Source organism: Schistocerca nitens, chromosome 9, assembly GCF_023898315.1.
Source record: "Schistocerca nitens isolate TAMUIC-IGC-003100 chromosome 9, iqSchNite1.1, whole genome shotgun sequence".
Taxonomy (NCBI): Eukaryota; Metazoa; Arthropoda; class Insecta; order Orthoptera; family Acrididae; genus Schistocerca; species Schistocerca nitens.
Window position 1 is genome coordinate 351,665,959 of NC_064622.1, and position 24,825 is coordinate 351,690,783.

General features: G+C 44.6%; 1 protein-coding gene across 1 annotated transcript in view; it reads right to left on the reverse strand.

Annotated features, from left to right (window-relative positions):
- Window positions 1–7,535: 7,535 nt before the first annotated feature.
- Window positions 7,536–24,825, reverse strand: part of LOC126203440 (uncharacterized) — an 83,579-nt gene continuing 66,289 nt past the window's right edge. The window contains exons 4-6 of the mRNA XM_049937758.1: window positions 22,131–22,295; window positions 17,111–17,227; window positions 7,536–10,790 (exon numbers count right to left, since the gene is read on the reverse strand). Of these exons, the coding sequence (XP_049793715.1) occupies window positions 10,608–10,790; window positions 17,111–17,227; window positions 22,131–22,295 (465 nt within the window). The 3' untranslated portion in view covers window positions 7,536–10,607. The remainder of the gene's footprint in view (window positions 10,791–17,110; window positions 17,228–22,130; window positions 22,296–24,825) is intronic.

Genomic DNA, 24,825 nt, shown 5'->3' on the forward strand with positions numbered 1-24,825 from the left:
TCCCACTTGTTATTCGTCAGCGTATGTGGGTCCAATCTGATAGCTCCAACTCACTTTGGACTGAAGGTTAGTGAACACCTGAGTCCGACTTCCCCTGACAAGTCGATAGGAAAAGGAGATCCTGTTTCGTGTCCAGCAAGTTCACCTAATCTCACCAAACTAGATTTATTTTTGTGGAGCCATGTGAAAATCGTTCTGTACGAGACGCCTGTCGAGACTGAAGATGATATCCTGACAAGAATTCTCACTGCGTTTGGCACTATTCTAACTACAGCGGGGGTATTAGAATGGGTACGACCGAACTTTGTTCGACGATTCCATGCCTGCATTGACGCAGGGAGACGCTATTTAGGACAGCTGTTGTGAATATAGCTGCTTGTGAGACTTGTGCAAGTAAATTGAGTTCATTATTATTGTAACGTAATTTTACAATTTTCGGTCTCTCTGGCGTCAAATTACGTGCGCCGTTACTAAACCATTAGTAGGAGAAATCATCTGAAGGTGTTGGAAGGTATATTCAGGGGGAATTCGGTGCATCATGCTCAAGATTCGGAAATTGGTGCCCTTAGTCTGAGCACTGCACGATGTTGAGGTGGAGTAGATTTTCGCTTATATCTTTCGACTCGGAGGTTTCCGGACTATAGCTCCTTACCTCAGATTAATACATAACCCTTCTCCATCATTGCTAAAAGTTGTAACATCGTTACAGACAACCACATAGATCTAAGGAGAATATTATTTCAATTGTGCCTACGATGTTATTTCATTCAACTGGTTAGATGTGAATGAAAAAATTGTTTAATCTGAGAGGTGTTAAAAGTTAGAAGAACGACTTTTGTTTTTAATATTTCGAGGACAAGTGTTTACACAAAAAAAAATATTTTTGTGTTTCAGGCGTTGGATGAAGCTTTAAACTGTATTTTAGTGAAAAGTACGCCGATTACCAGTAAAATCATATGTTACATTAATGTACAAAATACGAGGGTTGTCCAGAAAGTAAGTTCCGATCGGTCGTGAAATAGACACCACAGAATGGTGAAGCTTTGCACAGATGTGTTGGGTAGTATGACCGTCGATCGCATCAAGACGCTCTTTTCAGTTGTGAGCGTAATGTGAGCGAGTAAAGGTGCCTAGAACAACGATGTCTCCCGCCAAGTAGGAGGGCCCGCTGAGAGGCTTCGCCTTAATGAATGCAGCCCACCTAACACAACTGCCACGCACTTCCTTCTTCATGGCAATTCTCAGCCGCGCTCTTCAGGGGCAGTGAAGACGCTCCTGCAGCCTTTTCGATGCGAAGTGTTCGATCACCCACAACGCAGCCTTAATTCTCCTGAGTATCATCTCTGTTCACATGAAGCGCTGGCTATGAAGACAACACTTGGGCGTAGGCTACGCGCCATAGACCAGCGTAGAGAATTATCGGAAAGCACAGGCGGCTGCCTTCTATGACGATGGTGTTGGAAACTTGGTATAAAATGTCTAAGTCGGAGCGGCGACTATGTGGGGAAGTATCTGGAAGGTGTATCTAGCTCTTGCAAATAAAATGTTTCTGATTTTAACTGTGGTTTACATTTAGCGACCTATCGGAACTTACTTTTCCAGACAACCTTCGTATTAAAGTCAAGTACAACCGCTAGCGCAGCTGAGTGCATGTTTAAACAGTATCGTCGGTTTTCTGGACGACGGAGAAGTTCATTACCGGAATTTCACGACATTTTCTGAAACTAAATATCGAAAATAATTTTCATTCATTTACCATATTGTTCCTCAAATTAGGCACACATGCACATTTTAATGGAATTAACGACATAAAGCCAGCCTGTATCGGGTATCGGACGAAGTTGTGGTAGTGGCGGTAAGGCACACAGCAATAACTCTATAAACTATACTCTTTATCATCGTTCATAGACAAACGGGACCCGTTCCACTAGACACTAGAAACTAACGAAATTTTATTTAAACATATCGCGACCGCAGGTGAACTGTTTCCGAGAAATCGCAAAGGTAGGAATTTCGAGCCATTGCGCATGTAGCTGAGGAAGAAAAATTCCCAAAACTAGGACGTTTATTAGCAGTCGGAATAACGCGCGCGTGGTTTCAATCGTTCTTCTTGCAACAATTTTTACTCTTTGCCAAGGTAATTAGAGTTACTAAATTTATATTTCGTTATTTTGAAGAAAGCATCTACAAACATGACGAATTTTTTGAATGTTGTCTGTTGCGACCGTGAGTCGCAACTCCTGCAAGCTAGACTTCCCTCAAACAACGTAAACTACGCGGGGCGGCCGACTCGTCAGGTGAGCAGCCCGTGAGCAAATTCTGCAGCTTGCGGCAGCTGTCGGCAGAAGATCGGAACTACGTTTTACGTCGTGCATCACTTGGAACAGTTGACGCAGAGCTTAGGATCAATATACACCATGATATAAGCCGTACTCCGTGGTTTAACGGCAAATATGATGGAGAGTGTTGCTAAAAGAGTTCCAGCGAGAGACACTAAAGTTCCAGTTTCACTCGCTGTCGCCTCTACTGCTCCTGTTCAAGGCAGCTCATCTGTCCGAAGAAGGATCCACCGTCCTTCGACAACACGACACCACCACGACAGTGCCTATGCCGGAAATGAGACTAGCGTGTAAGAATGTATGTAGCCTCAGAGCACGACTGTCACACACTGGGAATATTTTACAACGACCTTTTGAGCTTAAATGTTTGTGTGTCATTGAATGAATACCGTTTCTGGAATTGGCACTGTAGTCATTTCAGTAGTTGTGGTAATAGGTATGCGTGACTTGTGTGTGATTAGGACTAGAGCCCCTGTTTATACTGACCTCAGCGGTTCCTAGGTGTTTCTTGTCAGCATAGACGTTGGTGACGAAGTGTAGCTACAGGAATAACAATCTGTCCCATTGGCTGTTCATTAGTTGGATTAAAATATCCTTTTATTTTGTGATCATCACCGCAGAGCACTTTTCGACTGTTTTTTCGAGTACATCTACATCTACATCCATACTCCGCAAGCCACCCAACGGTGTGTGGCGGAGGGCACCTTACGTGCCACTGTCATTACCTCCCTTTCCTGTTCCAGTCGCGTATGGTTCGCGGGAAGAACGACTGTCTGAAAGCCTCCGTGCGCGCTCTAATCTCTCTAATTTTACATTCGTGATCTCCTCGGGAGGTATAAGTAGGGGGAAGCAATATACTCGATACCTCATCCAGAAACGCACCCTCTCGAAACCTGGCGAGCAAGCTACACCGCGATGCAGAGCGCCTCTCTTGCAGAGTCTGCCACTTGAGTTTATTAAACATCTCCGTAACGCTATCACGGTTACCAAATAACCCTGTGACGAAACGCGCCGCTCTTCTTTGGATCTTATCTATCTCCTCCGTCAACCCGATCTGGTACGGATCCCACACTGATGAGCAATACTCAAGTATAGGTCGAACGAGTGTTTTGTAAGCCACCCCCTTTGTTGCTGGACTACATTTTCTAAGCACTCTCCCAATGAATCTCAACCTGGTACCCGCCTTACCAACAATTAATTTTATATGATCATTCCACTTCAAATCGTTCCGCACGCATACTCCCAGATATTTTACAGAAGTAACTGCTACCAGTGTTTGTTCCGCTATCATATAATCATACAATAAAGGATCCTTCTTTCTATGTATTCGCAATACATTACATTTGTCTATGTTAAAGGACAGTTGCCACTCCCTGCACCAAGTGCCTATCCGCTGCAGATCTTCCTGCATTTCGCTACAATTTTCTAATGCTGCAACTTCTCTGTATACTACAGCATCATCCGCGAAAAGCCGCATGGAACTTCCGACACTATCTACTAGGTCATTTATATATATTGTGAAAAGAAATGGTCCCATAACACTCCCCTGTGGCACGCCAGAGGTTACCTTAACGTCTGTAGACGTCTCTCCATTGATAACAACATGCTGTGTTCTGTTTGCTAAAAACTCTTCAATCCAGCCACACAGCTGGTCTGATATTCCGTAGGCTCTTACTTTGTTTATCAGGCGACAGTGCGGAACTGTATCGAACGCCTTCCGGAAGTCAAGAAAAATAGCATCTACCTGGGAGCCTGTATCTAACATTTTCTGGGTCTCATGAACAAATAACGCGAGTTGGGTCTCACACGATCGCTGTTTCCGGAATCCATGCTGATTCCTACATAGTAGATTCTGGGTTTCCAAAAACGACATGATACTCGAGCAAAAAACATGTTCTAAAATTCTACAACAGATCGACGTCAGAGATATAGGTCTATAGTTTTGCGCATCTGCTCGACGACCCTTCTTGAAGACTGGGGCTACCTGTGCTCTTTTCCAATCATTTGGAACCCTCCGTTCCTCTAGAGACTTGCGGTACACGGCTGTTAGAAGGGGGGCAAGTTCTTTCGCGTACTCTGTGTAGAATCGAATTGGTATCCCGTCAGGTCCAGTGGACTTTCCTCTGTTGAGTGATTCCAGTTGCTTTTCTATTCCTTGGACACTTATTTCGATGTCAGCCATTTTTTCGTTTGTGCGAGGATTTAGAGAAGGAACTGCAGTGCGGTCTTCCTCTGTGAAACAGCTTTGGAAAAAGGTGTTTAGTATTTCAGCTTTACGCGTGTCATCCTCTGTTTCAATGCCATCATCATCCCGGAGTGTCTGGATATGCTGTTTCGAGCCACTTACTGATTTAACGTAAGACCAGAACTTCCTAGGATTTTCTGTCAAGTCTGTACATAGAATTTTACTTTCGAATTCACTGAACGCTTCTCGCATAGCCCTCCTTACGCTAACTTTGACATCGCTTAGTTTCTGTTTGTCTGAGAGGTTTTGGCTGCGTTTAAACTTGGAGTGAAGCTCTCTTTGCTTTCGCAGTAGTTTCCTAACTTTGTTGTTGTACCACGGTGGGTTTTTCCCGTCCCTCACAGTTTTACTCGGCACGTACCTGTCTAAAACGCATTTTACGATTGCCTTGAACTTTTTCCATAAACACTCAACATTGTCAGTGTCGGAACAGAAATTTTCGTTTTGATCTGTTAGGTAGTCTGAAATCTGCCTTCTATTACTCTTGCTAAACAGATAAACCTTCCTCCCTTTTTTTATATTCCTATTAACTTCCATATTTAGGGATGCTACAACGGCCTTATGATCACTGATTCCCTGTTCTGCACTTACAGAGTCGAAAAGTTCGGGTCTGTTTGTTATCAGTAGGTCCAAGATGTTATCTCCACGAGTCGGTTCTCTGTTTAATTGCTCGAGGTAATTTTCGGATAGTGCACTCAGTATAATGTCACTCGATGCTCTGTCCCTACCACCCGTCCTAAACATCTGAGTGTCCCAGTCTATATCTGGTAAATTGAAATCTCCACCTAAGACTATAACATGCTGAGGAAATTTATGTGAAATGTATTCCAAATTTTCTCTCAGTTGTTCTGCCACTAACGCTGCTGAGTCGGGAGGTCGGTAAAAGGAGCCAATTATTAACCCAGCTCGGTTGTTGAGTGTAACCTCCACCCATAATAATTCACAGGAACTATCCACTTCTACTTCACTACAGGATAAACTACTACTAACAGCGACGAACACCCCACCACCGGTTGCATGCAATCTATCCTTCCTAAACACCGTCTGTACCTTTGTAAAAATTTCGGCAGAATTTATCTCTGGCTTAAGCCAGCTCTCTGTACCTATAACGATTTCAGCTTCGGTGCTTTCTATCAGCGCTTGAAGTTCCGGTACTTTACCAACGCAGCTTCGACAGTTTACAATTACAATACCGATTGCTGCTTGGTCCCCGCATGTCCTGACTTTGCTCCGCACCCTTTGAGGCTGTTGCCCTTTCTGTACTTGCCCGAGGCCATCTAACCTAAAAAACCGCCCAGTCCACGCCACACAACCCCTGCTACCCGTGTAGCCGCTTGCTGCGTGTAGTGGACTCCTGACCTATCCAGCGGAACCCGAAACCCCACCACCCTATGGCGCAAGTCGAGGAATCTGCAGCCCACATGGTCGCAGAACCGTCTCAGCCTCGGATTCAGACCCTCCACTCGGCTCTGTACCAAAGGTCCGCAGTCAGTCCTGTCGACGATGCTGCAGATGGTGAGCTCTGCTTTCATCCCGCTAGCGAGACTGGCAGTCTTCACCAAATCAGATAGCCGCCGGAAGCCAGAGAGGATTTCCTCCGATCCATAGCGACACACATCATTGGTGCCGACATGAGCGACCACCTGCAGATGGGTGCACCCTGTACCCTTCATGGCATCCGGAAGAACCCTTTCCACATCTGGAATGACTCCCCCCGGTATGCACACGGAGTGCACATTGGTTTTCTTCCCCTCTCTTGCTGCCATTTCCCTAAGGGGCCCCATTACGCGCCTGACGTTGGAGCTCCCAACTACCAGTAAGCCCACCCTCTGCGACCGCCCGGATCTTGCAGACTGAGGGGCAACCTCTGGAACAGGACAAGCAGCCATGTCAGGCCGAAGATCAGTATCAGCCTGAGACAGAACCTGAAACCGGTTCGTCAGACAAACTGGAGAGGCCTTCCGTTCAGCCCTCCGGAATGTCTTTCGCCCCCTGCCACACCTTGAGACGACCTCCCACTCTACCACAGGTGAGGGATCAGCCTCAATGCGGGCAGTATCCCGGGCAACCACAGTCTTAGTCCGATCGCGGGATGCGTGGGACGAGCTGGCCGTCCCCGACAAACCCCCATCCGGACCCCCACAGTGATGCCCATTGGTAACAGCCTCAAGCTGTGTGACCGAAGCCAACACTGCCTGAAGCTGGGAGCGAAGGGATGCCAACTCAGCCTGCATCCGAACACAGCAGTTGCAGTCCCTACCCATGCTAAAAACTGTTTTGCAAAGAACGTCTGAACTAATCTACAGAGAGCGCAAACAAATCGACAAAATTTAAACGGTTATTAAAATACAAGATTGCCTAGTAAATGCAGTAATGCTGCTACTTGCGCACTGCTGACACACTGCTCGGCGGCGGAAGGACACTACGCGATTTTACACTATTCAGGTACTAAAACGCGATGCTACAACTCTCAAATACTATAATACGCCCGAAATTTATGTATGAAACAATGCAAGTACCAAAAACACTCAAAGAAATTAAGAATTAAACTATGTAACAAATGAGTGAGCTAGGAGTATATGACTTGCTGCTGCAGCTGCTTATCCAACGGCGGCAGGGAGCACACTGGCTGTAAGCTGTTGTGTACGTAGTCCAGCACGTTCTGCACTTTTATGTGGTCAGCCCATTACATCTTAACAATGGATGATAGACGAGCGTTCAGTAGAACAAATGTGTCAGCTTTATGGGTTATACTATACTCTCTTGAAACTGCGCACTAATGGAGATCAAAAAATAAACGATATTTTAATCGCACTACCAATATTCAGTCTACACATGTCATCATTCAGATAACACCTTTGCTGTGTCAACATGAGTTGCACGAACATAAAGAATATAACCAGTTCATTTCATTAGAATACAGACTTGGGTCTCAATAAGTCAAGCACAAAAACTTGTGAAAATTTCTTTATTCACAAAAATATCTCTACGCAACATTACACTACAATTTTACACAATCAAAATAACGTTTCACACACGATTCATTCGTATTTACATATGCAAACAATGTTTTCCATAGATACAATGACGTCGATTGATATTTGATGTATGAGAATGGATGTTTCAAAGAATCCATCAGAGGTGTGGAAAGCTATAAACGTCATTAGTTCGATGAGGCTATAGTGGTAATTTCTAGTTGTTACATCTGTAGTTTGTTAACGCTGTTAAATTAGAGAAAGCCGCTATGTAATTGCTCATAATATTCAGAGAGGATTGTAGTTCTTTGAGGACTAGTAGATTCTCATCACACAGTTTGTCATATGAACGTGACTGTGGCTACATTTTAAAACGTTTGAGCAAAACCCTTTGCAGGATATATTTAGGCATTGTATGTTTAAAATTTTGTGTAACTTCAAAGAAAATGAAAATAAAGCGCGATTAATCAAACCGGTCTTGCAACTTTGTAAGCATTAGAAAATATCAACAAATTACATCGGAGGGAGACTAATCTGTTTTCTAAAGTGACAGTAGGTTCAGTTCAATGAAGAACTGGGAAGCAGGTAGTGTTAGGTAGGTGACTAATATATAGAAACTGTACATCGGAGACAATTATCTGTTAATGAAATAACCTGATAAAAGTTGATACAATAACACGTCTTGGAGCACATTTTATCTTATTGACAGTTAAAAATTATGGAAGGTTATTTAGGGCCTCGTCACAATATGTGTTCTGCTAGATAATGCCTGCCGCATAGGTTGTGTGACTCAAAAGTAGCACATGCACTTAAGAGTAGAAATTCAGTTTAAAAAATTCATAGTTATTCTGACAATACAAGTAGGCTGCTACATTGGGAGAATATGGACTGAAACTTTGAAGAGTTTTAGTAAATAGAGGAATGCTGGGAGCCCTAGAACGTAATAGTGGCGTACCCTGCTATGATTCAGAATGACAAGCATCCGTTGTTAGAGGTTCAAGCGTCGGTAAGGCACACGCTATAGCTACAGTTATTTATTTTAGTCTTCAAAATGGAGTAGATTTTTAGTGGTAGAAAGCTCAAAGAATGAACAAAAATAGGAAAACGAAAACGGAAGTGTACCATTTGTTATGGCATAATACACACTGCCGGAAAAAAATATAGCACCCTCAAGGACTGTGTTCACAGACATCAGGTTATAAGGTGTCGATACTGAGAGATGGTACTATTATTTGCCACGGGCATCGACGATCAGATAGCATGTAGGTGGACTGTCTGTGCACCCTCCGTTTTGATCCTGCAGGCAGCAACTGTGCTGATTTTCGAGGTGAACAGTGTCACTCTACGGTACAATCATGCCCCACCAATGAGTACACACTCCTTTTGAACAGCTTCAGCTATTTGAACAGGGTCGCATTGTGGGCCTACACGAAGCTGGAAGGACGTATCGTAGGATTGCTGCACATGTTGGGCACAGTGTATCACTGGTGTGTCTCTGATCTAAGCTGTGGAGTGGAGAACATTCTCACCCTTGTACAGCAGATTCTGAACGTCTCAGTCGTACAGACGCACCTCAAGATCGACGCATGGTGCAGGCAGTGGAGGCCGACCGAACATCATCCAGGGACAGAATCTAGACACATGCTGCATCTGTTGTGACACCATGGACCATTGGGGTTAATATCACGTCTGCCTCTGGCCAGCACTGATACGACAACAATTCCAAGCATGACTACTCTGGTGCTATGAAAGAGTTGACTAGAGAGTGGAATGGCGTTGTTTTCAGTGATGAGAGTAGGTTCCCCCTGCAAGCGAGTGATGGACGTGCACTTGAACGGCGTAGCTGAACTGAGCTGCCTGTTTCAGAACGCATTCGCCCAAGACACACAGGCTCCGTCCCAGGTTTTATGGTGTGGGGATCCATCAGTTAGGACTCGCGATCGCATTTGGTGTTCCTGCGTGGAAAAGTAACCAGTACCACCTGCATTTCACAGGCTGTTACCCCATGCTAATGGAATTTGTTCGACAGGAAGGTGACGTGCTTTTTCAGCAATTTGTCTGGATACAGTTGCTGCAGTGCAAGGTGTTCTTCTTGGGCTACAACAACTGCCCTGACCAGTGGGATCGCCACACTGGCTCGCCTTCACACATTCCTTTTTATATATTTCCTGCTGAAGTCCTTCTGGCTTGTTAATTATTTTATATATGACATGTAAGTACTGCCCCTGTCTTTTATTGTTAGTCAGTACTTACAATTTTTGTATAAAAATGTCTTTTCCTATAAATTTGTTACTATGTTATAGACCATTTTAATTGTTTCAATTTTGATGAAGGCACTCTTAGAAGTGTTGTAACGTGGTCAATAGGACTAACAATAATAGTGACCGAGGGCTCATTTGTTTCAATTTTAATTTAGAAACGGTCACTGAACCAAGCAGCCATGTTTAAAACTTCGCCAATTGGGACATGTTGAAGACGGAGCTTACTTGTTCTCCAGGGCCTGTAGGAACCGTTGCTGAGTTGCACCAAAAGGCCCAAGATGCTTGAAGCAATCTATCGTAGGATGCCAACTGGCTCCTTCACAATCATTTGCATGCATTGCCCCCTGGTGGGTGGGGGGGAGGGGGGGAGGGGGGAGTTCTATGTGTACTGATGCGGTTGTTTGGGCACCCTTTACTGTGAACTGTGCGTTTCATTTGGTCTTACAATGACGTGTCACCTCAGTTGTCACTAAAATGACCTTGTCCTTGACGGTTGTACATTTATGCTTCCCGGCTATGTGAAGGTCCAAAGATAAGGTAATGGCAACGAGAGGATTCAATTGCTGAATTTATAGACATTAGAGGCAACGTTCAAGGTTGCTGGGTATTGTTTCTGAGATAAAGAATAGCAGAGATAATTATTAAAGGAGTGGATCAGTCGTTAAAGGTTTACAACTGTTTGACTGGACTGCAGGTATGGTAGATGACGGGTGCTACATCGTGTTGTGATTCTACTGGAGGTGATTGCGTGATGAGGTGGCGATGAGGCGGCGTGGCGTGGCTGCGCTCACTGCTGGTAGGCCTGGAAGTGGACGGGCGGCGCGCCGGGCTGCTGCGCGCTGTAGCCCACCGCCTTGGCGCGGGCGCCCGGGGGCAGCACGCCCAGCCCCGCCCCCGGAGGCAGCGCCCTCTGCTGGGCCGCCGCCTGCCCCTGCTCCTGCGCCTGCTGGTACGCGGCTGCCGATCCACCCTGCGGACACAAGACGCCGGCATTCATGCTGTTCACTCGCTGATTCTGGACGGCACACCTCTTATGGAGCTTCTTGTAAGCTCACTCACTGAAGAACCTTTTTACTTATCCTCCAATACTGGGGACCATACTTCCTGCTTGTAAACTGAAAAGCCCGGAATAATGCTACAGCTGCCACACACGACATCTAAGAACCAGTTTCCTGTCTAGCAGAGGTACGATTTACAGATGAGGTTAGACAAAAATATGGAAACACCAAAAATATAAACGTTACCCTCCCTAATATGGTGTAGGAAAACAATTGGCATTCAAAACAGCTTCCAGTGGTCTCGGAACAGTTAAATACAGCACCTGTATGATTTTCAAGGGAATCTTACACCATTCCTTCTACAATAGTGGCAGGTACAGGTATCGTTGATAGATATGGCTAGTGATCACTTATCATTCTCCAAAGTAGACCACAAAGACACAAGAATATGTCGCTGTAATGCTGCGACTCTATTACACATGCTCAGATGCCAGACTGAGATTCATTGGAAGAATCCTAAGGAAATGTAATCCGAAAACAAAGGAAGTATGTTACAGTACACTGCTTGAATATTGCTCACCAGTGTGGGATCCGTACCAGATAGGATTGATAGAAGAGATAGAGAAGATCCAAGGGAGAGCAGCGCGGTTCGTTACAGGATCATTCAGTAATCGCGAAAGCGCTACGAAGATGATAAACTCTAGTGGAAGACTCTGCAGGAGAGACGCTCAGCAGGTCGGTACGGGCTTTTGTTGAAGTTTCGAGAACATACCTTCACCGAGGAGTCAAGCAGTATATTGCTCCCTCCTACGTATATCTCGCGAAGAGACCATGAGGATAAAATCAGAGAGATTAGAGCCCACACAGAGGCATACCGACAATCTTTCTTTCCACGAACAATACGAGATTGGAATAGAAGGGAGAGCCGATAGAGGTACTCAAAGTACCCTCCGCCACACACCGTCAGGTGGCTTGCTGAGTATGGATGTAGATGCAGATGTTGTATACTCGTCATGTGACAATTTCGTGTAAGCGCTGTGTCATGTAGCTACAACTGCCCACTTTTATGGATCTGAGGATGGCAACACGTACTTCCGAAACTAGTAATTCGGTAATTGTGTTTATATAGCGACATTGGCACATAAATGTGTTTCGAAAAGAAGACTGCAATGCAGTACTGAGATCTGGTGACCGACGCACCCAAGGGGGTTGCAACAGTTCATTTTCATGTGTGTAGGACCAACCCTGCAAGATGCGAGCTGTGAAAAGAGGCCCTGTCGTCTTCGAACACAGCATCAGCATTGGGAAACAAACACGTAATAGTCACGTAATGCATGGCAGTAATGCGAATTTGGAGAGTTATTAAGGGGCCCATGGAATACCACGATATGGCTGCACACATCATATCCGAGCCCGCGTCCTATCTCTCTCTTCGGGTGTAAACTCGGCTAGATGTCGGAAACAGAATGAAACGAGACTCATCCGCATTCCATAAAATTTCGGGCGAAGTGCGGGATATCTGCAACTTCCTGACACGATATTTCGGCGCAGAGTCTCCTGGTCAACTTCAGATGAATACTGACGGAAATGCACTGAACTCCCGCATGTAAAACCCCTCCGGCACATGTATGGTGTACGCAGTTGGTGTTGTGAATACTTTCAATATCGCGGCAGGATGCTGCAGATACCTGTAGTTCGTCCTAAATTTTATGCATCTGTACGCCGGTGAAATTTTAAATATCACAGCAAGACTCGCCGGACCAAATGCATACTTTCGTTGCTCCGCTGTCCAATCTTTATAGCTTCACGCACCATATTTTCCTGTTATGGGCCTTAGCACCACTGACTTGTGGCTTTGTAATTTTCCGGCCTGTCCAGCAATTCCCCCCTTATGGAGGTTCATTTAAGTTCTTTCTGCTGCTGACAGGGTTGGGGAGTACGAAATTCAGTTCTGCAATGACTTTTCGACCTTTACAGCGGTCGTCCTATCATTTTCCATCACCTCTTGAATAACCGTCTGTCACAATCACTCAACGCCCCCCTCTCATCCACGTTCTGGCTTGGTGGATGATGCCTTTCCGCTTTCCTCGTATGGAGTATAAATCTTCGATACAGTACCTCTTGAAACACCAAACACTTCTGCTCCCTTGTTACGGAAGCACTCACCATGCGAGCACCAACGATTTGCCCACAATCGAATTCACTTAGTTTCCACATTATGCACCCACGACTACACGTAAGACAATTCTGGCGCCGACTTGCATCGTGTTAAGTACACTGCACAGGTGCCGTTCGTGGTCAGGTACAACAGCGTAAATTGAAATCATAGCTAGCATCGGCATTTGTGTTCAAGCACGCATTTCTCGCAGTGGTTGCATATTTTTCTCCGTGCCCTGTAGATTCTCTTCAAGTGTATTTCTTGCATTAGTTGTACGAGGTTATTCAGACGTACCTCCGGTGTGTCAGAAGATAACTGAGTGAAAAGTACAAGACATAATAACAGACGATTATCAGTTATCAGTGTATAGAGCGTCTCTCCAAGTTTCCAACTCACATTACAGGTGTTCAATGCGGACAGCATTTGTGACGTGGTAAAGATTTACAAGTGCGAGCAAGTCACTGGAGTCGTTGCTGCTGCCGTCTAGGAATCTACAACCACAGCAGGCTGCTTTCAATATCTGTTATAGGGTTGCCTATCTGCAGACGCGTACTAATTCATTGCGACAATGTAGGGGGTAATATTTTTTCTGCATGTTCTTAAACACTTTTCCCCCTAGTGGCGCGCTCTAGAACTACGACAATATGCTTTTTATGAATCGGAACTCGAAGATATGCTCTATCCACTGATAGGCACCCTTCTGATGTACGTCTTGAAGTATTGGCGTAGTCCTCTCCTGAAGCCCTCGAGGTACATACAAATAACCTTTCATTACATACTAACTCTGTGTTCCATTTAGCAGAAAATATGACTCACAGGATGTGTCTGCGTGCTACGTTGCCATTAATTCAAAAGGCGCACTCCAGAAGTGCCTATATAACATAGTGAAGCAGACTATAGCTGCTCTTGTGATGTGTTTTAGGCCTCTTTTCTCGATTCGCTGTTTTACTGGTAATGTGGGATAATTTCTATCGTCGCGACTGTAATATAACTTTTATTTATGTCAGAAGCGTTTCGGTTTATTTTAAAGCAACATCGGTGGTCACCGTAAGAACTGTCGTTTTTATTACGTAACCTTTTGGTGAGATCATTAACGTTCTTATATTTTAACCTACCATTATTATTAACGTTGTTTCGCACCTACATCACTCGCTAACGTTCTGCTACACACAGGTGTTCGACTTACATCAGATTATCCTTCACTGACTTATCATTAACAATAACTTTTTGTTTTGTAAATACCCATTCATCTCGTGAACTTTATTTTTATCGCACGGAATGTGATCGTCTTTCTTTCGTTTTTGCGTCTGCTATTCCTTTGTGAGCTTTTATGAGCACGCACGGATGCGCGTGCTAGCGCACTCACTCACTCACTCACTCACACACACACACACACACACACACACACACACACACACACACACACACACACGAAAGTCACATCACCCACTGTCTACATTTGTGTCTTCATCGAAAATTGGCAAGGTTTACAACCGCCCGAGTTTAAAATAGCGCACATGCCCTCTTGGTTAGGGAGTAAAAGCAAGAAGGACAACGAAGTCAGCTATTGGAATACTGCGAACATAAAGGAAGTGCCGACCTGGCTGCAATCCTGTAACTACTCTTACAGCAATCACGTCGGAGAAGTGTTCTAAATGAGGGTATGTTGTTGCTGCTTGTGTATAATTACTCCGTTTTCACCGCCAAAGTGAAACGTGAAGTCCCTGTATGACCAGGTTTTACGTAAAATTAGCAAGCAGCTTTACAACAAAATTATGCTTACAATACCCAAAATACGGTGTATGTGCAAGATATCTCAATAGAAGTCAGGCATCTTGGCAGTTACGAGTGAAGACAAAAGAGGGGGAAATTAATGTTCTTGCTGCAGTTGCAGTTGATCCGCTCGTTAGCTCCCGCGCAATCGCACGAAGACGTGGCATCAGTCAGGCTAGTGTCCCACGCATTCTGCATCGATATAGGTTCCGTCCCTATCTCTCTCCATCAAGAACTGCATAGAAACGAATATGAAAATTAATTTCTGTACGTTGGAATTAAGACAGGATACTCCAGATGTATCTTTTGCTTTTGTGTCTGCTGTTCCTTCATTGAACCCTCTGCCAGGCACTTTATTGTGAATACCAGAGTAATCACGTAGATCTAGATATAATGTATATTGTTTAGTGATGAAGCCACTTTTACCATTCATGGCCTGGCAAACAGCGAAACGCCGGCCGAAGTGGCCGCGCGGTTCTGGCGCTGCAGTCTGGAACCGCGAGACCGCTACGGTCGCAGGTTCGAATCCTGCCTCGGGCATGGATGTGTGTGATGTCCTTAGGTTAGTTAGGTTTAACTAGTTCTAAGTTCTAGGGGACCAATGATCTCAGCAGTTGAGTCCCATAGTGCTCAGAGCCATTTTTTTGAAACAGCGAAACATGCACTGCTGGTCGGTTGACAATCCCCGTTGGCTTCGTCACGTGTGACTTCAGCGTCCAAGGAGTGTAAAGTGTGGTATGGGAGAGTGAACCATCAGCACACAAGCCCGGTTTTCATAGACGGAACAGGCGTCCGTTTCGCAGCCTCCTGATAGACAATCTTACACTGTTACTAGAAAACGTGCTGCAGATCAGGAGGAACTTATGATACCAACATGATGGCTCTCGAGCCCATAATGCACGATGCACTACAGCATGTCTTCACGAATTTTTTTTCCAAATCGTTGTATTGGACGTGGATGATCTGTCCATTTCCCGGATTTTACGCATGTAGACTTTTCTGCGGGGAAAACTGAAAGACGCTGACAAGGACATGCCAGCAACACCCGATGATACTCAATTATGTATTAATGCAGCCCGCTTGGACATCTCGCATGAAAGGCTAGCCAAGTATGCAGTACTGGTTCCATACCAGACCGGAAGCGTGTACTGCCGCTGCCGGTGGTCATTTTGAATACGATCTGTGATGGTCAATTGTCTCGTTACTGGTGAGGACCCGCATTAACTAGTGTATGCACTTGTGTCGTTCTTTAGTGCGTGATACCACAGGTATTGTACAAGTGTCGCTGTGGGAACCTTTCAAAATGCGATATCTCGTAACGGACTCGCACTAGTCTCCTGCAACAAACACACCTGACAGTCTAATTTACCCTATTTTTATTTCGTTAATGTCAATAGACATTGTTACATTTAAAAAAGTACATCTCTGCAAAAAGAAATGCAATTTTTAAGTGTTATTAAATTTTATTGATTCGCTAACAGTACGAGCCCCTGACTACTAAACCTTTCTGTGAAGATCACATGTCAATAGCACTTTCCATTTCTGTACAATTTCGGTGGAGGTTTTAGTCATTCACCCTGTTTATACACTACAAAATCAGAGTGAATTAACCTAAGCAATTGAAAAATGATTGTGTAATGAAATTCGTGATTTCTAACTTACGATTTAATAATGCAAATAACGTCGAAGTGTAGGGCATCTCCAAATGTATTTCACTTTAAGAGTGCCATTTTTAAAATGCAAAAATAATAACGTGATTAAATAGCGATACGTTACTTCTTTAGTGATACACTAAGGTTTTCATTCATTTACATTGCATTTGATAGTTGTAAAATAAAAATTTTGGAAGCAGAGAGGTTTCTGACACCAGTTACAGGTTAGAAACTGCGCACTTTGACACAATGAGCAAAGAAAGTTACCAGTGTCAAAACAGTAATTCACAAACCTCTTATTCACTCCACAGCGCAGTACTTCGCGTTCGGGGATTGAACAAGGGCAATGGGGCGGATCGAGTGACAATTTCATGAAAGTGGCGAGATTGGACTGAGCAAAGATTGGGAATTTGTACGGGCAGTTGAGCGCCCCACAAACCAAACATCATCATCATCATCATCATCATCATCGAGTGACAATCGGTGCGCGTGGAAGTTTGAAAGTAGTGAAGTACTTGCAGGAGCTCATAACTGCGTACTATCAGAATTATGGCCCAAATATTCGTGCGGGATCAATTTATGGAGCAATGCCTCCTTATCAGCTAGAAAGGTGGTCACCAGTAAAAACGACAGTTTTTCTGCATCAGGAAGTTGTACTCGTGCGTTGCACGTTATTAAGAGAATGTGGCGTGTGCAGGTTGCTTCGTACCTGTATGTACTGCGGCCCCGCTGGGATGGAGAGCGGCTGCGCCTGCGGCGGCGGCGTCGGCGTCGGGATCTTCACCACGATGTCGGTCGGCTCCCGCGTCACCTGAGCCTTAAAGCCCTGCAACAGAACGGAACGGCGGGCGTCAGCCAGGTGTCAGAGATTACACTCGCCAGGTGATGGTGTGCGTTACAGTTTTCTACGCCTGTCCCAGATATGTCACTGCCATGTCTGTGCTTCTTATTATTACACAAAGATACAATGGACCAATGTTTCCAAACCGGAGGGTAATTACACGCTAGGAATGGGAAGTGCAGGTGGGGGAAGGAGGAGAAATGAAGTTTTCTGAGGAATAAAAAGTGTTCGGATAATGGTTCAGCAACTAAAAAAAGATTATTTTAAAAATGTCGAGCAAGTGCGTGAACGACTCAGTACCAACTGAAATATGTACGCTTGAAGAAGAAAAAAAAAAAAAAAGAAAGAAAGAAACGACGCACCTCGAAGGAATTATCCCACAGGACGGAAATCGGTAGATATTATGTACATGTACAAAGAAACGAGCGATTACAAGTGAGATGCCATCCCAGACCACCATTCGAGGATATCGGCCCATATGGCGGACGACAGTCAGATTGGTATACCAGCGCTGTCTGCGATGTCTCCAGACACGCTATCGCCGTCAATTCGAAGAGGAGTCATCACTGAAGACAATTCTACTCCTGTCAATGAGATTACAGACCGAATGTGCCCGATATCACTGCAAATGAGCTTGTTGATGTACAGAGGTGAACGGTAGTCACCGTAAGGGGCGCCGTGAGCTCAGCCCCCTTTCCGTGAGCCGCCTGTTAATAGTCCTTGTAGTGACTGAAGCACCAGTTGCACGTCGGATCGATGATAATTGTGTATCCGGAGCTCTGAGTGACTCTGTGACAACTGGTCGATTGTCTGGCTGTAGTTCAACCGCTTCCTCCTCGACACTGTGTTCGGCTCTGGTGCAAATATTCCTGCCAATATCGTTGAACGCTGTCATCACTCCAATTCAATTATGGAGTGATTCGCCGTCTACCCGACCGACTTCTTTGAGACCGATTACACTTCCCCTGTCAAATGCTGACATCTGCGTATATTGTTCATCGCGTGTCCAACTGAGTACACGGAATGAAATTGGCATGAATGGGCATTGGCTGAGCGAGGGAGGAGACGCGGGGTGTAAAAACTGTAGAGGAAAACTTAGGCATGTGCACATTAAATAAGTTCAAATAGAATGAAAGGTAGAGTAGTACAGTCTTCGGATTAAAGACCACAATGGTCAAACTCTATCCAAGGAAGCATGATCACACAGGATGGCCGAAAAATCAGAAGTTTGATGCTTGCAATGAAAAAGTTATTCAATAAAAGACATCTACTTACATCAGATACTGACTTTATGAAAGTGAAACGTGGAGCCTCAAAAGTCAAGAGAACAGCAAACTGGAACGTTTGAACACGTTGCTACAGAATACGGCTAAAAGTTAAATGAGTATATAAAGTACCAAATATGTGAAGTACCAACTAGAAAGTATTAAGACATTGGGTAAGATAAGGGATCTATGGAAGACCCATTACCGGAAGAGAAAAAGTTAGTGGGGCATTTTCCAAGATATATAGGAACTGCATCCACGAAAGACATCCAGGAATAGCTAATTTGGAGATGGAAGGTTTGGCAGAGGAAAAAGCAGTAGACGAACAGCGAGACGAAAAGATGCAAAACAGGCAATAGAAGATGTTGTACGTAACAGGTATGTGTATAAGTAAAATTGGCACAAGGTAGGAGAAGATGGAACGTAACATCAGGCAAGTCGAAAGACTGATAACTGAATAACAAAAAGCTACGGTTAGTAGATCATGCTGCCGTTTACTTAAGGAACAACAGCACATAAGTTTCCCGAAAAGCTGTATAAGCAGGCTGTTGTCAACAGCGAAACATAGAAATACTCCCTGCTGAGACAGCTATAAAATTATGTGTTCAATATTTTCGGAAATCGTAGTGACGGACCAGTAAATGGACTGAAGACTTGTCACCCATGCTCCATTCGCCGGAGTGACACAGTTCTCTCCGTCCTATACAATAGCTTATACTTTTCCACCAGGCGCCGAGGCAAATGGTAGAGTGTTCATGCTGGAACAGGTATACTAGGCGTTCTCAGAAGCCACACAGGGACAGCTTATGTGAAATGTTTTCCTCACTCAGGAGGGTGTTTTCCGGATTAAAATCCGACATAAAGAAAGAAGGATGTCGTTAAGTCACAAACACCTGTATGCACTTGAGTGGATCAGAGACACGGCTATTACAAGCAAGCAGTTTATTGTTAGGCGGCTGCTTTCTTGACAACCCAGGAATGTAGACAAGCACTTGAAGCAATTCGCAGGGGAGATCGCAGCCGGCACTTGTTCCTGCCACAGCAAGAAAGTGTCACACGCCACTCGCCGCAATTTCTGAAATTTTCACCCTGCAAGAATGCTGGGAGAGGCATGCTCAAGAAACTTTGGTCAGTTGCTGAACGGGACCACAAATTTAGCGTACCAAAGTCAAATCCGGTACGGCGAAAAATTCAGCGTCCTACATCAGAGACTGAGGGATAATAGTAACAAAACTACGAAACAGGAGCAGGTAGAGTAAATTCTTTCATGCAGTTGGTAGTCAGACAGAAGCACAGTGAAGAGACAGTTATGTACATTTTCAATCACTATCAATCACTTTCAAATCGTAAAACAAGCATGAATTCATGCAGTCATATCGTTAAACATGCACTTTGCGGTGACAACAGTCATGACATAGCGAACATAAACCGATGGCGTAGTACCGTGTGCACAACGTATAGAAGGGTATTTCATCGGCGGAGGTGTCTTTTTAACTCATGTCAGTCTTGTGAAAAAGTTTCCGGCTTAGTAGCTGGAACTGGAGGCATGGGACGTTCCATTTCGGAAATAATTAGGGAATTCAGTATTCCGAGATCCACAGTATCAAGAGTGTGCCATACCAATTTTTAGGAATTACCTCTCACCATAGTAGCCGACGGCCTACACATAACCACGGAGAGCAGCATCGTTTGAGTAGAATCATCAATGTTACCGGAAAAGCAGCACTGCGTGAAATAATCACAGAAATCAATGTGGGACGTATGGCGAAGGTATCCGGTAGGACAGTGCGGCAAACTCTGGCCTTAATGAGCTATGGCAGCGGACGATCGACGCGTGTGCCTTTGGTAATACCATGACATCGACTGCATCGCCTTTCCTGGGTTCGTGATCATGTTGCTTGGATCCTAGACGACTGGAAAACCGTGCCCTGGTCAGATGAGTCTCGATTACAGTTCGTAAGAGCGAATGCGTTCTAGTGTGGCGCAGAGGCCACGAAGCCATGGACCCATATTGTCAACAAGGCACTGTGCAAGCTAGTGGTGGCTCCATAATGATGTGGGCTGTGATTACGTGGAATGGACTGGATCCTGTTGTCTAACAGAAGATCATTCACTGGAAATTATTATGTTTGGCTGCTGGAGAGCATATACAATCATTCATGGACTTCATGTTGCCAAACAAAGATGGGATTTTTATGGGTAACACAGTTGTTCGCGAATGGTTTGAAGAGCATTTTAAGCAATTCGAGAGAATGTTTTTGCCACCCAGATCACTCGACACTGATCCCATCGAGCATTTATGGGACATATTCGAGAGGTCAATTAGAGCACCAAATCCTGCTCCAGCAACACTTTCGTAATTATAGACGGTTACAGAGCCAGCATGAGGATCCTTTACCAACTCATCACATCGCTGCCTCTCCTTACTCATACTGAACAACCTACACTATCCTACTCGACTCCAACAATTCTATGGTTTCCCGTGTACTTTCCAATCCCCATACGCTGTCGCATCACTACCTACGCGTCCCACCATTTGTAAACTTATACGCCTTCTCTTAGAAACGTCAACCATATCCCCCTCCCAGATCATGATCTTCGCCCCGACTTTATTGGTTCTACCAACTTTAAATCTACCCCACCGGTTCCACTTCATCAGGGCTACCTCCCCCTCTCATATTTTCTCCCTTTTTCCCCTTCCAACCTTCTTTCCCAACCCGATTTTACCTCTTCAGATCTTAGCCGCACCAATATCTCACTCTGCATTCCCCCACGTCTTGTGTCGCAACAGCCATTGCTATTCCAGTGCTGCATCCTTACATCACCACCCTCAACGATTCACCTGTTTCCCTTCAACAACGGAGTACATATCCCAGGGTAGGTCCTTGCTGTTTTAGGGCTAGTGAAGCGCTTCTTTTTAACGTCAGTGTTTTGTACCATGTTCCAAACGTCTTTAGAGGTACTCTTATTGTGTTTGTGTTTTGCCTTTTACTATTATTGTTGTTAACTAAAAGTGAAATAAGTTATATCTCTTGTATATAAAAACATCCATTTTACTTTTCCCTTTAAAATTTTTTAAATCTGTTGTAATATCTCATGCTCCTATTAGTGTTTTTTCTTCTCATTTAATTTTTTGGCAACTGGCTGAAGAGCGGCTTGACTGTACCGCTGCCCATTTTGGGCAAGGGTGGATGAAAGAACAACAAAGGAGAAAAAAGCTGGAGTATCAGTCTTTCGGCTCTCTCTGAAGGTGGCTGAACGATATATATCCGAAATATTAGAAGAAGAGGAGGAATTTATGCACCTGCACCCCCGAAATTTAATGTAGCAATAATTGCACCACCAAAACACGAAGGTGTACACTCCATCTTAATTACTGGAACTACTCGAAACTTCTGGTGAAACGTAGCAATCAACATCGCTTAATAACTCTGTGACCGTGGTCCTTTGCTAGCTTAACTGAGTTAATTATCAAGACCAGAACTTTTGTTACACTAGCGTCTGCTAGTCTTATTTTTGAGCGTATATGTCTAAAGTAGAGCGTTGTGTGGAAGTCAGTCATGGGCGTAATGACCGGCCCGTCGTGCGCGGGCTGCTGGTGTTTGCACAAAAGCGAAGCTCACCTCCAGTGGGTCGGCCGTGTACTTGACGGTGCGGATGAAGCCGTCCGAGTCGACGACGCTGTAGCTGCCGGAGATCTTGTCGCCCTCGCGCTGCTCCTTGCGGTTCTGGTAGTTGGTGAACTGGTCGTCGCGCACGTCGAACGCGAACTGGTACTGCGGGTTCGGCTGCGACAGACATACACACAAACTGTTAGTTCTCGGCCAGCGCTTAGTCAAAAGCAAACATTGGTCGCTAGTGTGCAACTAATCTACACAGCTAAAACTCCTCCCGAACAGGCCATGAAGGCCCAAAGGTACCGACCGGCCGCCGCGTCATCCTCAGACCACAGGCGTCACTGGATGCGGATATGGAGGGGCATGTGGTCAGCACACCGCTCTCCCGGCCGTATGTCAGTTTACGAGACAGGAGCCGCTACTTCTCAAGCAAGTAGCTCCTCAGTTTGCCTCACAAGGGATGAGTGCACCCCGCTTGCCAACAGTGCTCGCCAGACCGGATGGTCACCCATCCAAGTGCTAGCCCTGCCCGACAGCGCTTAACTTCGATGATCTGACGGGAACCGGTGTTACCACTGCGGCAAGGCCGTTGGCAGTCTACACTGCTACCCAAGGTATTTAGCTTCCACGGTTAATCCACACTTCCAGAACATGCACGGTATCCCAGGATGAATGGACAGTATTCGGTGATATGACAGGAACGCTCTCTCGAAGCCAAAAATTTTAAATGGACACATGCCCTACCCTGAATGGCTTCCAATGTGCATTTTTATTTATTTGCTGTATTATCCACTACACTGTCTGGTTTACACAGTAAAACAGTTAGTAAAAATTACAACATGCGTTTTACAAAGTATCAACTGAAAAATTCGTATTTTTAACACATTGACGTCTAGGGATTTCCGTACACGTCCCTCAACAGCTGTTGTACAGTTCACAATAAAGGCTCGAATATCCTACGGTCAGTTTCACTGCCTGTGGGCACTCTAGGGAGAACATGTTGTGTTTCATGTCTGAGTGCCTTTTCAAGTTGCCTATCGAGGACAGCAGCGTCCATAATGCAACCAAACAGTTCATCTAGCGTCTTTACATATTGTTTGTGCAGCTTAACGAACTTCATAAGCAAAAACCTAATGGCGTATTTTCTGGCGATCTTGGTGGTCAGTTAATTATACTAAGACGACCAATCCAGCGAGTAGGGTAAGTGCAGTTGAGGTGTTCCCTCACACGGCTGGTAAAAATATGTAGCGGCTCCGTTGTGCTACAGTCTCTATAACACTAGCTTGTTATACGTCACTAGCGCGTGGTACGTCACTCTTCCCTAACAACATTTAGTCCTGTTACGGGGAAGCCATGTATAACACTAACCTACCGTGACATAAGCTAATGTTACCCTCTGAGAAGATTTAGAGTTTTGACCGCGCGTGTGTCTAATGGATGAAAGTATAGGCCTATAATTTTGAAGAGAGTGCAATAAACTAAACAGGATTTACACTTTGGGGTTTAATGTAAGCAAATTTCGTATACGAATGAGAAAAATGAACGGTCGTCAGTCGAATTAGACACACGAATTTGGAAATATATGTTTAAGAAAATTAAATATTGGTTAATGAAATTACTTTCATTAATATTCCCCTTTGAATAGTACATAGGATACAAACGGACATAGGACACTCTGAGCTGTGTGTAGAAGCAGCTACCAGTTATACACTTACTAGTAACCATAGGAAGCAAAATCGTATCAAACTTACTCTTGTAAGAGCTACACTAAATATTGTTCCTTGTATCATTATTGAAATATTCCTGCAAGAAGTGCAGAACTAAAATTGGCCAGAAGGGCAAAAGTGACAAAAAGCAGATTACAGAGTACTTGACGTCTCAACACAAACGTTTTGTCTCAAGTACAGATAGTGTTGAGGATCAGTGGACAAATTTCAAAACCATCGTACAATATGCGTTAGATGAGTATGTGCCAATCAAGATCGTAAGAGATGGAAAAGAGCCACCGTGGTACAACAACCGAGTTAGAAAACTGCTGCGGAAGCAAAGGGAACTTAACAGCAAACATAAACATAGCCAAAGCCTTGCAGACAAACAAAAATTACGCGAAGCGAAATGTAGTGTGAGGAGGGCTATGTGAAAGGCGTTCAATTAATTCGAAAGTAAAGTTCTGTGTACTGACTTGGCAGAAAATCCTAAGAAATTTTGGTCTTATGTCAAAGCGGTAGGTGGATCAAAACAAAATGTCCAGACACTCTGTGACCAAAATGGTACTGAAACAGATGATGACAGACTAAAGGCCGAAATACTAAATGACTTTTTCCAGAGCTGTTTCACAGAGGAAGACTGCACTGTAGTTCCTTCTCTAGATTATCGCACACATGACAAAATGATAGATATCGAAATAGACGACAGAGGGATAGAGAAACAATTAAAATCGCTCATAAGAGGAAAGGCCGCTGGACCTGATGGGATACCAGTTCGATTTTACACAGAGTACGCGAAGGAACTTGACCCCCCCCCCTCCCCCCCCCCCCTTCTTGCAGCGGTGTACCGTAGGTCTCTAGAAGAGCGTAGCGTTACAAAGGATTGGAAAAGGGCACAGGTCATCCCCGTTTTCAAGAAGGGACGTCGAACAGATGTGCAGAACTATTGACCTATATCTCTAACGTCGATCAGTTATAGAATTTTGGAACACGTA